This window comes from Macaca thibetana, chromosome 12 (assembly GCF_024542745.1).
Source record: "Macaca thibetana thibetana isolate TM-01 chromosome 12, ASM2454274v1, whole genome shotgun sequence".
NCBI classification, from domain to species: domain Eukaryota; kingdom Metazoa; phylum Chordata; class Mammalia; order Primates; family Cercopithecidae; genus Macaca; species Macaca thibetana.
The window spans coordinates 91403634-91420788 of record NC_065589.1 but is presented as its reverse complement, the minus strand read 5'-3'; the positions used below and the strand labels follow the sequence as shown (position 1 = coordinate 91420788).

At 40.8% G+C, this 17155-nt stretch overlaps 1 protein-coding gene across 42 annotated transcripts in view; it reads right to left on the bottom strand.

Moving 5' to 3' along the window:
- NEB (nebulin) overlaps positions 1–17155 on the bottom strand; it is a 224169-nt gene that overhangs the window by 38874 nt on the left and 168140 nt on the right. For 40 of the 42 annotated variants that reach the window (XM_050750362.1, XM_050750367.1, XM_050750365.1 and 37 more), the window contains 15 exons: positions 14860–14964; positions 14591–14695; positions 13854–13958; positions 12419–12523; positions 10940–11044; positions 8592–8696; positions 7764–7871; positions 5935–6039; positions 4213–4317; positions 3651–3755; positions 2893–2997; positions 2692–2802; positions 1901–2011; positions 1263–1364; positions 1061–1165 (listed from right to left, as the gene is read on the bottom strand). In XM_050750362.1, the coding sequence (XP_050606319.1) occupies positions 1061–1165; positions 1263–1364; positions 1901–2011; positions 2692–2802; positions 2893–2997; positions 3651–3755; positions 4213–4317; positions 5935–6039; positions 7764–7871; positions 8592–8696; positions 10940–11044; positions 12419–12523; positions 13854–13958; positions 14591–14695; positions 14860–14964 (1587 nt within the window). Of the gene's footprint in view, positions 1–1060; positions 1166–1262; positions 1365–1900; positions 2012–2691; positions 2803–2892; positions 2998–3650; positions 3756–4212; positions 4318–5934; positions 6040–7763; positions 7872–8591; positions 8697–10159; positions 10265–10939; positions 11045–12418; positions 12524–13853; positions 13959–14590; positions 14696–14859; positions 14965–17155 lie in introns of all 42 variants that reach the window. The other 2 variants (XM_050750407.1, XM_050750364.1) reach the window with 2 other exon arrangements.

The window sequence follows — 17155 nt, the reverse complement described above, 5'->3', positions numbered from 1 at the left end:
GGAATTTTAAGTTTAAAAACTTTAAAAAAATAATATTTGCTTTTCATCAGTCATCTGACCCTTTTGTGTTTTCATAATTCTAACTTGTTCTGTCACTTGACATTACTGCATTATATCTTCCAAAAGATTGGAATCCCGTGTTTGCTATTGCTGAAAGTCAGTCACTCTCAACAACCAAATGTATATCCCAAACCTATTTCTTCAAACAGATACCTGAGAGAACAGACAAGGAAAAAGAAGGTAGGATCTGTAAATTGGAGGAGAAATAAGATATTCTTAAGCTAAAGTCCTATAGGATCAAACTTGCACTCTGACAAATCTGGTGGTAGATGATGGGATCTCTGAGCTGAAGTTTGAAAACCTGTCATAACTTGGGGAATTTTAGATAATTGGTCTAACAAGAGAAAGTAAGTCATGTGGTAACTGGGTTTGGGCAATACATTTCTGAGTCCATTTGCTTCTCAATAATATGAAATCTGCAAGAATGTGGCATTCTCCATCAGCACCCTGTGCATACCCTGATCAAACATTTACTTGCCAAACAAAATTTTAATGATTTATCCACGGACAAGTAATCTGAAGACATCTGCTCATCCCTACTTCCTAGCCCAAGCCGTTAATATATGTATGTTTAATGGAAAAAAATGAATATTTTCATCTGGCTGGATTCTAGAAGTTCGAATTTCATGGCTCTTCATGTTAAATCTACCCCTGGTGACTCAAGTATGAATCAGACCCCGAGGATGAAACTCTTAAGGCCTGGGGAGAGGTTCCAGTAGGACCTCATGAGCTGCTGTTTTTGTCACATAAAGATAGTTAAGCACACACAGACACCCAGACAAATGCCCATAAATGGAAAAGTGGAGAACAAGAAAGGTCTAGACTGCTTAGAGGGAAACAAGAAAAGGCCCTCAGTGCACGTTTTATAACTCTTGGAAGCTTTGCAGTACTATTACAGACCCAGCATCCCTTTGCATTTTCAATGTGGAAATCACTTCTTCCTGCAAGGTCTTTTATAATCTCCTCACATGAGAGCCACCAGTGCACCCATCTGCATTACCTGGCTGCTCAGCTTGGCTGCCTTCTTGGCCATTTCTATGTCTGGGCGACCGAGCATGCTTAAGCCGTGGCTGCCCTCCTTGCGGTGCTTTGCTCTGTACTCCACCTGAATTAGAAAACCAAAATGGGCAATAGGTGATGGTTGCCTGGCATGCCTTGGCAGTGGCTGTTGGGGACTGGGGACATTTTAATGACACCCTTACCTCACTGGCCTGTTTGGCTGCCTGTGTGGCCTTCTTGATGTCTGGTCGATCGGCCACTGTGGTGTAATGCAGGTTCTCTTTGGCATCTTTTCTGTAAGCGACCTTTATTGGGGAAGAAAATGTTTACTCAAGAGATATGCTTTTTTTTTTTTTTTTTTTTTGAGATGGAATCTCACTCTGTTGCCCAGGCTTGAGTGCAGTGGTACAGTCTCAGCTCACTGCAGCCTCTGTCTCTCAGGTTCAAGTGATTCTTCTACATCAGCCTCCCGAGTAGCTGGGGACTACAGGTGCGCACCACCATGCCTGACTGATTTTTGTATTTTTAGTAGAGACGGGGTTTCACCATGTTGGCCAGGCTGGTCTCGAACTCCTGACCTCGTGATCTGCCTGTCTTGGGCTCCCAAAGTGCTGGGATTATAGGCGTGAGCCACTGCGCCCAGCTGAGATACGCCCTTTCTAAAAGTCCCCATTAAGCACAATCAGCTTTTTTTCCTTAAACCCAAACCAATTCTCACTACTAACTTTTTGAAACTACCACAGAGGAATTAGAGTGACCACACACTGGAACAAGAGAATGCACCAATTTGGGTTCCACTGCTTCAAATGGGTCCCGGAGAATGTTGACAGGGAAAACTTACATCACTTTGCTTCTTGGCCACTTCCATAGCATGTTTCACCTCTGGTGGCTCCAGCATGATGGAGTAGTTGGATTTTCCTTTCTCCTTGACAAACTTCTTTTTGTAATTTGTCTAAATAGAGCCAGAATTATTCTATGAGCAGAGGAAGCTGGGAACAGAGTTGGTTTACTTGAAGAACTGTGAAATCTCCAGGAAAATCCCTGCTCCCCATTTTGGCATCAGTCTGGGACTTAGATAAGACCCATATTCTAGTTCTTCTCTGTCATTTGTGTTCTGCAACCCAACACTAGAACCACCTGGCAATCTTTAGAGAACCTGGGTACAGGCAAATTAAGCTCTTTTATTTACCATTTCTACCTTTTAAAAATATATGGGACCATATGGGACTCCTATAATACTGAGGTTACTACAGCATTATTGATAAAGATAGAGCAGGCAGAGATTACTAAGGCCCAAAGAGGTAGTTTTACCTTTCTAAAATTGGGTAGGAGTTTAATAATAGAAGAGGCCACTCTGAATCAGCAATGTTTCCTTCTGTTATTGATAGGTTAGTAACATCTGATATGCTACATTACGCGTCCTATAGCAAAACCCACATTTGCCATAATTGCCAGAATTGGAAAGCCAATAAATATTGGGTCATTTTAAAAATCAGAGTTTAAGGTTCACATGTAGATACTGATAGAAAGAGTGAAGCTACATTAAGGAAGCCAAAGGCAGCTGACACTTTCACCAGACTCTACAGTCAAGTGGCATTGTTGCTGCCAAGAGAGCGGTGGTTGGTCACTCACATCACTGACGTGCTTGGTCACTTCCTTGACGTGAACAGTGTCCCGGGTCTCTGGTAGTGTTGTGTATGAGCCCTGTGCCAAGTGCTTCTTGACATGGTCCTTGTACTTGTTCTGGAGGAATCCATAGAGAGCTCGTTAAGGCATCTGCCTGGGGTGTTCTCCCAAGAGGGAGGCAGAACTCATGGGCAGCTGGGGGGTTACCTCAGACACCAGGTGGCTGACAGTCTTCGCCAGCAGGATCTGAGGCGTGTCAGGTACAGCATGGCAGGTTCCTCTTTCCTTGACATGTTTCTCTTTGTATTTCAGCTGCAGGGGCAGGAAAAAGGGCATTTCTTTAGCTCCACTGGATATCCTACATATTTTTATTACACCCCCAAACCACTAGAACAGCATCGTTGACAATACTAAACTCAATAAAAGATGTGATACTTGCAAATCTTGGGAAATATTCAAAAGGGTTTTTTTCCTTATCTCTAGCAAGTTGTGGTTTTAATAACAATCAAAATGGATCTCGTGATGAATCTTTATATAGTCAGAGTTACGTTCACAGCATTCTCAGATACGCCATTTGTCCCTCCCAGAAGCCCTGGGAGGCATTATTATTCCTTCTTTACAGAGGAGGAAACTGTAGTGAAGGGAAAATATGATCCCATAGAAAACAAATCATGGTGTTTCCATAAAGAGTCCAGCCAGGCCTTCAGGGTCCTAATTCCTGCTGTGTGAACTCTCTGCTGGTGCAGTATAAATCAAGGATCGTCACCTGGATTTAATGGCCCTTGCACTGCTGCTGCCCTGCTTGACTGCTGGTGCCCATCACAGGATAGGCCATAATTCAGGACCCATACCTGAGCCCTGATGGAAGCAGCTCTTCTCCATCCTTCCCTGGTGTCCCTGGGGACTGTACCATGGAAGATGGCCCTGAGTGAGATTAGGCATCATGGAAGGAACTAGATACTTACATCACTTTCTATTAAAGTATTCCTGAGGGCCAGCACCGTGTTTTTGTCATCAGTGACAGAAAGCTTGCAACCCTTGAGGAACTCCCGGTCCAGCTTATATTCAAACTGTTACAGAAGAAAGGCAGAAGAAAAGGGAAGGGTTACAGCACAGGAGGAAGCTGGGCATTTGATTAAACCCACAGGGAGTCCTCTTAAGGAGAGAACGAAGACTTGCTACCAGAATGAGGGAAGGGCTTCTTGGTCCCTCACTGCATTTTGGACTCCTCCTTTTCAGCCCAGCTGCCAGGACCAAGCCCCTCCATCCTCAGTCTTCCGCCAGACTCTCCCCAGCCTCAGTCAGAACTCAGCCATTTGTGTCCAGGCCCAGCCAAAGGAGAATAGGCTCCGTGGGCAGGTTTGGGTACTGAGCTCGCCTATCGCTCCCCCAACCATCCTCTGCTCCTTCTTGGATCTCAAACGAGCAAGGGTTAACACCCATGACAGTGGTTATTATAAATAATTATTCATTGTATTTCTCAGGTGCAGTATGCAGTTACGATCATCTATGTCTGTCCCGTCTTACGTCACTCTGCTGCAGGGATGACTTGGCGGCCTGGAGGAAGTCCGGTCGGTCAGGGGTCCACTTCCAGTGGGCCTTGGTGGCCTCGTACTGTTTCTTATAGTCCAGCTGTTTTTAACAGAAGAAAGAAGTCACTTGATTCAGTAGGCTAAATTCATAAACACACACGGCACAGAGGGGCTCTTGCATTTTAAAACATCTCAAATCATGATTCCTAATGCAAGAGGGAACCCCAATTAAAATTTCTGTACAATTTATGCAGCTAGTCATCCACTCAGAGGTCATCTGTTGGGAGCTTGTGGTCCCGAAATAGAGGCTAAAATTTTTAAAGGCCTCCAGGTGAAAGGATTCTTTAGTCTCTCTAGCTCTGCCAGTCCAGCCCAATCATCTTCAGAATCCAGTACTTTTAATTTCTAACTAAATTCAGTTTTAATTTTTAACAAAAATTATCAAACACTAGGTATTTATTGTGTGCCAGGCACTTTTCTAAGTTCTTTACAAATTACAGAACTAATTAAATGAATTACAAAATTTTATAAAATTAATTCACCAAATCTTTATAACAACTGCATGAAATAGACAGCTGAAGAACCGGATGGAAAGGTTAAGTAAACTTTCCAAGGTGGGACTATTAGCAATTGGTGGAGCTGGAATTTAAACCCAGGCACTCTGGCCTCAGAGGTGCTTGCATGCTTCCTAGACTCTTCAGGGCTGGGAACTGGCTGCATTGGGCCAAATCTCAGCTACAGAAGTGTATGTAATTTAATTTGAGTGTCCATGGGAGGGGCCTGCACTATTAGGCACATTTCTTTCCTCATTCTCTCTTTTTAAAATTGAGGTATAATTTATACACAATATAATGCACATGCTTTTATGTATACTATTTGATAAGGTTTTTTTTCCCCTCATTTTATTTTGAAAAATTTCAAATATACAAAAAAGTTGCAAGAATATTACAGAGAATACCCATACAACCTGGATTTTGCAAGGTACATTTTACTGCATTTGCTTTATCTCACATCTATCCTTCTATCCCTCTACCCTCAATCCATCCTCAGGATACCTACAAGCTCTTTGCCAGCTCCTACAGGCATTACAGTTTGCTAGCCCTCATAAATATATGTCCCCTCTGGCACTAGTGGGTACTAATTGGGTTTTAATGGTTTCATTGTATAACCATTTAATATATTTTTAAGAAGTCAGTGCTCATCTAAATGCACAAAATTATTTCTGTAGTTGAGTCCTTAAGATGCTGCACCCAAGAACAGAGTCAATGCAGGGGACATCTGAGCAGGAAGAAGGTCTAGGCCAATGCCTGATGGCACCAAATGGCTCAATGTTTTTTCATCAGAAGAAGCAGATTGTAGAGTTTGAGGCAGGAGGAGAGCACAGGGGAAGAGAATGAAAACTGTTCAGGCATTTTCCAAAAATGCAACCTATGTTTCAGAATTAAATGTCCCATTTCTCAGCCACCCACCGCAAGAACTGAGTGGGTGCAGCATCCATGGCATGGGATGAGGCCTCTCTTGCCCTTCCCCATGCTCCTTTGTGAGGACCAATGCAGCATTTATATTTTAGCATCATTGTTCATGCTCCTGGGGCCTGACTCTTGCTTTGGAATCAATCACTAGAGCTCAACTGCCTGAAGAGATGTAAAAAGAGGCCATGTGTCCTACAGAAGCTGGCAAATCCCCCACCATGTTTGGGGAAGTTTCTGGAACTTACATTGGTGTTGACTTTGTAGGCGTCCTTGGCTGCTTTGATATGAACAGCATCTGGCTCAATGGTGCAGTTGGATTTATTTCTTTGGTATACTTCTTTGTATTTCAGCTGTGGGAGGAAACACAGTGACAAGATTAATTTTTTTATAGCAGCATACTGAGCATCTTAAAAAACAAGAAATTAAATCCATACATGACTATAGTACATAGTGCTCCTTAAGATGGAATTTTAAAAATCTGCTGAGGAGCAAGGATACAGCCATGCAAAGATGCACCTTCCTATCTCAAATCAGGGCACACTGACTGTGGTCATCAGTGTTGCCATATAATTTTTTTTTTTTTTTTTTTTTTTTTTTTTTTAACGGAGTCTCTCTCTGTCGTCCAGGCTGGAGTACAATGGTGCGATCTCTGCAACCTCTGCCTCCCAGTTTCAAGCAATTCTCCTGCCTCAGCCTCCTGAGTAGCTAGGACCACAGGCATGTGCCACCTCGCCCAGCTAATTTTGTATTTTAGTAGAGATGGGGTTTCCCCATGTTGGCCAGGCTGGTCTTGAACTCCTGACCTCGGGTGATCCGCCCACCTCAGCCTTTCAAAGTGCTGGGATTACATGTGCAAGCCACCATGCCCAGCCTGCCATATAATTCATGTTTCTGTGCTTGGGCTGAAAGGACTGGTTGGACAGCTATTCATTCAGGTTTTCCTTTCCCCAAATCAGTAAATCCTGCGTTCAGAACATCTTGATAACTGCTGATGGAAGAGAAGCCTTTCCCCACCAGCTCACCCAGACAGAATTAGTCTTGCTGTCCTTCTACGCTCCCGCAGTTCTAGCTATTATCAGGTCATGTTATAATTTTTTTTTAATCTGCCTATTCTTTCCATTAAAAAGAACTCCTTAAGGGCAAAGACTGTTTGTCATCCATCATCTCATTCCTAGTGTCAGGGACATAGACACTAAATATTTGATAAATGAATGAACTGATGGATACAGCAATCATTCTACCTTTTAAAAATGTATGGAACCATATATTGTCATTGTTAGAGACATACCTAGCAAGTTTTGGTATATGTGGGTTTGGATAGGAGGGAGAGGCATGGGGAAGGCGTAGCCTCTGCAGGCCCAACGGGCAGTTTTTCCATCCTGGGCCTGGGACTTACAGCTTCACCCACTTTTGCTCTTCTTAAATTTCAGGGCCCAGGGCCTCAATCTGGGCTTTCTCATTAATCGTTGGGGAAGGATCCTAGGTTTTAATGTGATTAAGGCCAAAGTAAACTGTTCCAAGGGAGCCGTAGTGGGGTTTACTAACGTGATCATAGGAATCAGAATTTTCCTGGCTTCACCATAGACCTTCTTTACCAGTTTACTAATCAGTATCTTTAGGAGAAAGTCATGGAAATTCATTTTTAAAAAATCAGTACCTCAGGATATGTTTAAGCCAAGTGGAGAGCCACCTGGGGAGAAGTCCAAGGCATGTGGAGAGGTCACATGAAGGAGTTCCTGTCTCATCTACACAATAGCCCAGCTCCCAGCCCACAGCCATCACCAATGGCCAGCCATGGGGGTGAGCCACCTGGATGTCCTGGCTTGACTGAGCCCCAGGTGTCTGCCAGCAACATGGGGAATAGGGCTACTCAACTGTGTCCAGTCAACTTACGGAATCATGAGCAAAAGAGATGACTGTTATTTTAAGCCACTAAGTTTTAGGGTGGTTGTTACATGGGAATAGATAACTGGGTTATCTATGTAATGTATCACTGTATGTAAACCAGGGTTTGTTACATCACATTAGAAGGAGGCCAAGATGAGAGGGACTGCTAAGCCATTCTAGTACTTACATCACTGACTTCATCTTTAACTTTGCGGACATGCAGCAACATGGGCGTGTCGTGGATTGTGGTGTAGCCTCTGGGTTTGGCCTTGTTGTATTCCAATTTATAAAGGATCTGAAAGAGATCAAAAAGCAGAAAGAATCATGTCATGGTTCTTAATGTATAATATCAAAATATAAATGCAAAGTGTTTTTCTGAGTGGTTATAAAGGAAAGAGAATTCTGTGAATTTGACAGGTACTTGCATGCTCTCTGCTAAGACCTCACTGTTTCCAGCTGGTATGTCTGCCAGTTTGGTCAAAACAATGCCTTTTTTTTTTTTTTTTGAGACAGAGTCTTACTCTGCCACCCAGGCTGGAGTGCAGTGGCATGATCTTGGCTTATTGCAACCTCCATCTCCCGGGCTCAAGCAATTATCACGCCTCAGCCTCCTGAGTAGCTGGGACCACAGGTGTGCACCACCACATCTGGCTAATTTTTATATTTTTAGTGGAGATGGGGTTTGGCCATATTGGCCAGGCTGGTCTCAAACTCCTGGCCTCAAGTGATCCACCTGCCTCAGCTTCCCAGAGTGCTGCGATTACAGGCATGAGCCACCGTGCCTGGCCACAAAAATTCTTTAGTGGGGAGGAGAATCCTGTGCATAACAGGGCATCTCACACCACTGCCTCCCTCCCACTAAATGGCAGACCATCCCAGACTATCCCAGACTATCCCAGCACTATCCTCCCACTAAATGGAGAGTATCCCAGACTTTGTGACAATTTAAAATGCCCCTCAATGTCTGCAGATGCCCCCTGAGTTTGAGAAGGTATTCAGTGTTACTCGCACTTACATCGCTGATTTGTTTGTTGACTTTTGTAGTACGCAGGTGTTCTGGAGTATCCACAATTGAGGTAAATTTGTCCTTTGATTTTTCATAGTTTTTCCTGTATTTGATCTAAATTGTGGAAGAGAAGAGTTAGCTCTTGAAACACCAGATTAGGAGATGGTATCTAGCTTTCTCTTTAATTCCTAACTGGAAATGTTTACTATAAATTTGTGTCTGATAGCAAAAGTGTAATGGAGTGAGCAGATAGTACTACTACTAATTTCCTTTTTTTTTTTTTTCTCCGAGTGGAGTCTCGCTCTGTCACCCAGGCTGGAGTGCAGTGGTGCGATCTCGGCTCTCTGCAACCTCCACCTCCCGGGTTCAAGCAATTCTCCTGCCTCAGCCTCCTAAGTTCCAATATGTTTTATACACATGTACTCGGAGGCCCCCAGAGGTTACAAGACTGACCCAAGGGCACATTTAGACCGAATCTCAGAACAGGACTAGAACCTGTTCTCTGGAGTCTGATTAATATTGTTTTACTCACAACATATTGTATTGAACATGTACAATCTCCAAAGGCATTTTTCCATATCAAAGATGAAACAGGGATGTAAAATAAAGAATAAGTATATATGGCTTGAAGTATTTATCATTTTAAAAAATTCATTTGTTTTTGCAATTTTCAAGTCATAATTATTTTCATGCACAGAAGCTGTTTTAAGCAGGACAGATACAGAGAGCACCATAAAATTTCATGCACAACTATTTGAGGATCATATAAGGACAAAGGAGGAAGTTCAGGCAAACAGGATATTTACAGGGATAGCTTAACCTCCTCATTTCACATATTGATTTCATGGTAAACTAAAATGACGAAACAAGTTGCTAATAGAAAAGCTCAATTAACTTTTTTTATGTCTGGGAAAAATGGTATTTTACTAACATTCTGGTAGTTACCAATTATCAGGTTACTGCTGCATCAAATTTACCTTTCAGCATGTGCTGGAAAGTGCATGCTTCAGTTGGCCTCCTAAAAAGGCATTATTATCAGAGACACTGTTAACCAGTGTGTGTGGGATCAGATGTGCTGGAAATAACCTAGCAATTCAGCATCAAAGTCAAGAGGCGCCATGAACATATACAATATTCATAGAGCTGCACGGTAATCCTTATCTCCCCGCAACAGTTGTAGTGATAATTGAACAAGGGACACATTAGATGAAAACATTAAATATTCAGACCTTTTACATGCTGTTTAATCTACTTACTATCTTCAATCTCTGAGGAATCTATTTCTTTGAGGCAAATACCGAAAAGTATAAATTAATGTCATACCAATTTGGAAATAACACTCGAAAGAATCAGTTAATTTTATTAAGAGTTCTGAAAGTGTCAAATGATGTACAGATGACCACTGTCCCATCACCTTTGGCCACATTCAGAGGTCATTTACAAGGAATGAATATTTACGTAGCTTTACCATGTGAAGCCAGCATGGGCAGGGAGTGGGAGAGGAAATCAATGAAAGCATACAAGGGAATGCATCCAAGACTTCTAAACCTCCTTCTTCACATCCCATCAGACATTACCTGGCTCCACATATGTGAATTGTAGAGAGCAGTCAACATATCTGGACGCAGAATTTCATTACATCCATGTTGCAGAAACATCTTGGCACTAGATTTATATTTTCTCTGTCCATGCAAAGAGCAGTGAAGCACAAAAGAGACTTATGAAGACAGAAAAGAACACGGCTCTATATCCCAGTCACCTCTGAGTGAAGAGATGTAGGCATACACACTTTATGTACTCACATATGTGTGGGTGAAGACATCAAATATGTCATAATGCCAAGCAGAATGACTGCAATGCTTGTGGTTGACCATTCATAGTCCTTGTGAATAGGGTATGATACAGCTAGTTTCACTTATGTTACCACCAAAATAGCTTTATAGAAAAGACAACATGTTTGGAATAGAAAGATACATAGTAAGGAGTTATGTCTTCTTTCCTTCCATTAATTTTTGTTTTTTTGTTGTTGCTGTTGTTTGTTCACTTGTTTTTTGCTTTTGCAACTCAATCTGCAATTTACAGTTGCAGTTTTCAAACAGGTTCTCTAGAAGAGTAAAGGATGGGAGGACCCAGCTTTTCCTTTCATCTTCACCACAGCACAAGTGAGAACACAGAGCATGGACTGGCGCACTCAAATAGCTGATAGGCTCTTTGGGTGGCTAGACAGATACTTTGAAACAGAACAGCCCAATATCATAGGCAGAACCTATGACATCCTTGCAGCAGACGGGACGACATCTCATGAGAAACCAGGAGCACAGTCCTGCCTGGGCCACCGGCCAGCCCCATCACAGTACCTGACTGATCTGGTCGCCTGCAGTCTTAGCCAGCAGATGTCTAGGCTCATCGACTACCAGGTGGTATTTATCTTTCCGCTGCTCATAATCAGCTCTGTATTTTTTCTGCTCAAACATCATAGCATATTATAGCAAGAGTACAACTTCAAGGCTACACAGAAATGTCTCAAGGTAAACACTGCAGAGGGCCAGAACATGTCATCTCTAGTGGCGGGCTCCCAACATACCCAAGTCAATAAAAACAGGGAAGCAAAGAGAGTCAAGTGAAGGAAGATTACCTGAAGAAGGCTGGAGTGTGGGATAGGTTACATTTATGACACTGAAATTAGAGTTCCTTGTGCCCATTTTCCATCTTTACATATGATGCCATTAGCAACATTAGGTTTTATGGCATTTAACAGTATATTTAAAATAGGGTACTGATAAGCTACAGGTTTACTATCTAAGGCTGTGAGAATCTCAAAGCATAACTGATGCTAAAACATCCATGGGAAATTTGTAATAGTCTTCTAATGCTATTAATGTATTGGATTATAAAGGAGACCTGGAAATTCTTCATGAAATAGAAAAACACAAACAAAATATATCAAGATTATATTCATAGGAAGCTACTGGCAGTAATTCTTCAGGGTTGTCCAGTCTGGAAATCTACTGAAAGTGAACAATCAAATGTAAAGACAACAAACAACAAAAAAGTCATACATTTAAGTAAATAGACCATTGGCTACATTTTCATTTTTAGATACATTGTACTAATTTTCTCATGTAATTTTTGAACTTATGGAAACCTTTTAAAAAATCTGAAAATAGGAAATTAAATACAACTTTAACTACAAAGCCATCCCAATGTTATAAAACCATCCAAACTAAAAAAATTCACAGCTTGTTTATTTTAGCCATCTTGAGCTAAATTTAAATTATTGAAAAGATGGTTACAGGAAAGGCTGGATAAAATAGAAAGAAAAAATTGGGGTGCAAATGGATACTTCTGTGCACCAATATATGTGGGAGTAAAATGGCAATATCTTTGAAGCATGAATCACAACTATTCCTTTAGCATAGCTCTCCTAACCACTGACATTTTGGTGCCTTAGTAGAGGATACTAAATTAACCTTGAACTTCTGTGTCTCCCAAATCTACACAATATTCTATATAAGGGAGTTCCGCCGACAGTCAAGAAAATCCTTTACCCCCCTGGTATTGTCACCCGCGGGCTGTGCTGCCCTGCGTTTGTGCAGAGGTGCTGATGTTCGCAGGACTCTCCCACCACTGAACGGTCCCTTCACTTGTTCTTATTTGTAGTTTGCCAGAGCTTGCTGGATGGTGACATTATAGTCCTTTCCAAATCTTTAGTTAAAATGAAAACTTAGGATGGCTTTCCTGTCATTCTGTGTATTGGGCTTTAATTAAAAAAAAAATTCTGAGACTTCCTTTACGGAATTGAATAGGCTTAATTGGAGCAGTTTATTCATACATACCTCATTCATCAATTGAGTTGCATACTTGAAATGCCTATTGATTGGACAGTCGGCAACATACTTGAAATCTGACTTCGTCCTTTCAAATACTTCTTTATACTTATACTAGAAAAAACAGAACATAGTTACTTGACAGCAGGCTATGATTATCTTAAGAATGAGACATGCTGTTTATCATATCATATCATTGTGATAATTAATTCATATTCAGAGCTAACACATATTCGTTTGTTGGTTTGTTTTGAGACAGGGTTTCACTCTTTTGCCCAGGCTGGAGTGCAGGGCATAGTCATAGCTCATTGCAACTTTCGCCTCCCAGGTTCAATCGATGTTCCCACCTCAGCCTCCCAAGTAGGTGGGACTACAGGTGGTACACCACTACGCCTGGTTAATTTATGTATATTTTGTAGCAATGGGGTTTTGTCATGTTGCCCAGGCTTGTCTCGAACTCCTGGGCTCAGGCTATCCACCTGCCTTGGCTTCCCAAAGTGCTGGGATTACATGCGTGAGCCATAGAACCCAGCCAAGCTAACACATATTTACTGATTGTTTATTCTGCCTCCAAGGCAATGAAGGGTAGAACTGCCTAGATGTCTTGAAAACTGGCCCAAAAGTGGACACTAGAAAATGCTTCCATTGAATGGATGCTGAATAGACTTATTTTCCATATTGGGCAAAAATCTAAATATTATAATTATTATTTAACTTTGAAAGTATTTTCATGTGCACTTGAAGGTTTTTAGTACATTAATTTGAAGATAGTTTTCCAGCAATTAATCAGATAATCATAATCTTCTAAGAGCAGGTGTGGGGTATGACCCTGTTTTTAAACATGCCACCTGTTTTTAAACAGCTTCATGAATTAGAATGGGTTTCACCGTTCCACGGTGTTGTAACAAACAAAGAAGAATGTGCCCTAGAATGAATTTGGCCCACAACATCTTCTTAGACGTTTTATTTACTACTTGGCATTTTTCAGGAAAAAGTTTGCTGGATCATCTCGTACAGCTCAAATGCAAGTGAATTGAATTGCTTTATTTTGTAAATAGGAAAATGAGGCCATAAAAACTAGATGGTTTGCCTCATGTCATACATTATTTGTGGATTAAAATAACCCCACTTTATATTGGCTATCGTATCAGCTTTAATAGGAGAAACTACCCAGAGACATATTAATAAGGAGAGAGTTCTAGAAGAATCATGAGGGACTGAACTGAGATGACTTTTCATCAAATTCAAATAAATGCCTTCAGTCAATGAGGTTAATACCCAAGAGTTCCCTAGGAGTGAACAATTCAGCATGTACTCAAACTGTAAGGTCTAGAAGCCATGATACGGATGGAAACGTGAAGGACGATTTCCTCAGTGCTAATTCTCTCTGTGGGTACAGGTATGTGTCAAATGGATGTGGCCAATTCTCCTTGAATATATATACCTTGCTGTAGAGAGTCTTGTTCTTTTCAGCCAGAGTGAAATCAGGGGTATCATAGGCATAGCAACCAATGCCTTTAAGCCAAGTCAAGTCTTCCTTATATTTTACCTGGGAGAAGAACATCAAAGAGTTCTAAGAAGCCATCTCCAAACAGCAGTAAGTTAGTATCTATACAAGTGGAACAAACAGAAGCCCCACCCCTTGAGGTATATGAAATAATAAAGTATTAAAACAATTATTTAAAAGAAGTTTCCAGTAATACTGACCTCTGGTATATTGTTCTATAACATATGGAAGTTTTCCACTTTTAATACTAATTAAAGCAATTCAAATTTAACAGGCATGCTTTCCTAGAGAGTATATCATTAGCTTGGCAGCTATATTTTCATACACAGAGCTGAACCTTCTAAGTGAGCATTGTTATGTGTCTTAATTGCTTCATGAAGTTGTCACTTCAATGGATCAAAAATAGGCTCTTTCCTAGATGATATATATCACTTCCAGTACTGTAATATGGTATCATACATTTAGGAGAAAAATAGGTTTATAAATTTGAATATACATTTCCTTCTCCCAAGTTGAAATTCACTCACTTAGCAATTGAGTTTTATGATTTAAACATCCACACACAAAATCTAAAATCTAGCCAAGTGTTTCTTCAGTTTTTATGAAGTGTTTGATTTCAGAACTTAAATGGGAATATAAATTTATATGTGAAAACAGAAGATGTCAACACTCACATCACTGACTGCGTCAGTGACTGCTCGGTGGTGGAAATGCTCCGGACGATCAGGAATGGACCTCCAGATACCCAGCTGGCTCATGTAGTTCTCCTTGTATTTTATCTGTTATGAAAAACACAAAGACAGCTGTAAGTCTTACCCAAAGTTAATGTAAATATGGCTTCTTCTCTCTGGAGAACTTTAGAAGAGGGAGATTGCTAAAAAATATATGTATCTATATGGTGAGTTATAGAGCCCAACACAAGTAGAAATATTTAGGGACATACTTTACTGATGTCATCTGTGACTTTGCGATGATAGACAATGTCTAGGGCATCTTTCACTGTGTGGTATTTTCCTTTGGTCTTTTGAAATGTTTCTTTGTAGCGTAGCTAGAAAGAAAAAGCACATGAATTACAAAAAACTACCAAGTTAAATAACTGAGCTCTTTTACGCTTGAACTCTCTTGTCTTCTCTCTTTGGTTTTCCCACGAATACATTTAGGAAAAATTTAAAAGCTTTTTTCAGACCCTGGAAGAGAAAAAGAGCATTAGGGAAAACTGATGAAATCCAAAGCAACTATGGAATTTAACTGATCATAATGTATCAATCTTGGTTCATTGGTCATGGCAAATCTACGATGGTGATACAGGTGTTGGCAACAGGAGAATAGGGGTGTTCCCCTGGGTGTGGGGCATGTGAGAACTCTGTACTATCTTTGCCACTTTTTGGTTAATCTAAGACTTCTTAAAATAAAAAGTTTTTTAAAATGTAAAACATAAACCAAAAGCTCATTTGAGAGGGAGAAAAAAAAACCCAAACATAATATTGTTGAGTCCAAGATATGCTAATGTACCTGGAAAAGGGAAAAAGGTCTAGCTTCTAACTCCTGGTATTAAAATGCCTTCTCCACTAAGCAGTCTTAAAACTTTATTTCATTATAATCTTTATCTTTGTGATATTTCTAGAGAAAACAGCTCTGATTCTAAACTGAGAACATCATAGAAGATTCATCTAATCTACACAAGATGGGTGCTTCTCTGCACAACCTATTTTCAACGTCAAACAGTTCTTTTCTTTTTGGGTAGCTGAGCAAACACACAATGAAAGGTGTCTTTTCTTTGACTTTGTAATTTTGTTTTTTAGATGGATCATAAGATTGCTTAAATCTACTTGTGGGGCTAGCCACGGTTAATACACTGAATTAAATGCCAGATACTACCCTTGTTACATTAGACTATTGTAAAGATCAGAGTTATCAGAATTTCTACTGATAAAGCCCTAGGGATGGCACTGTCCAGTGGGGCATGATGAATCCCAGGGCCAATTTCCATGTGTGGTCACTGCTGTAAGATATTAATTCAGCTTGGTTCAAATAAATATTCAACAGTAACTTTGAAGTGATAATGATGGAGGATGTCACAAGAAAACTAAAAATATCCTAGAAGGTAGATTTTGAGGGGAGTATATGATTTTTTCCCAGTATGTATGTATGTATATGTGTGTGTGTGTATACACATATATATGCACACACACATACATATATATATATACACGTTTTTTTTTTTTTGAGACGGAGTCTTGGTCTGTCACCCAGGCTGGAGTGCAGTGGCGCAATCTCGACTCACTGCAAGCTCTGCCTCCTGGGTTCACGCCATTCTCCTACCTCAGCCTCCTGAGTAGCTGGGACTACAGGCGCCCACCACCATGCCTGGCTAGTTTTTTGTATTTTTAGTAGAGACGGGGTTTCACCGCGTTAGCCAGGATGGTCTCGATCTCCTGACCTCGTGATCCGCCCACCTTGGCCTCCCAAAGTGCTTGGATTACAGACGTGAGCCACCGTGCCCGGCCCCACCTTATATTTTAAGCACTAACTGGCATTGCCTTTTTTCTAACTAGTAGGCTTTTCTCTGCTCCAAATAAAAATTCCTAACAACATTATGGAACTGAGATATTGTTCACATTTGCTGTACCTTCTCTTTTCTGCTTAGGGCGTATTGCAATTACCTTAAGATGCCTTGAAATCCTAGACATATGTTGCTAAGTTGAGGGGGTTATGAAGTTGGCTTGATTTTTGGCTTAGTTTAAGTCCCAACATGTCTAGTCCTCTGGGGTGTGGCTCTGGTAATGGGTACAGTGAATTCCTGGTTGGGCCCTGAGACACAAAACCTGTAAGGACTGGCTATTTACCTTCGAGTCACTATTTCACATCTTCATTAACTGATTATTACCATTAAAAGGCAGCCTTGCCCTCAATTGTGTGATATGGAAAATGAACATCTGTCCTCCCTAATTTTAACCACTGTGTCATGCATCATTCACATGATCTACATGCAATTAAGAGAAGAAAGGGAACAAACATTTTCTGAGTGTCAACTAGGAGCCCAGCAGCATGCTAGACACATATACATTATCTTGTTTGGTTTTACTTAATTATCACAATTTTCACTGTCATTCCACATATATGAAAAGAGACTCAGAAAAATTAGACAAATGATATAGAATCATACAGCAGGCAAGTAATAGCATCAGGATTTGAATCCATGTCTGGCTGACTCCAAGACTATAATTTTATGGATAAGT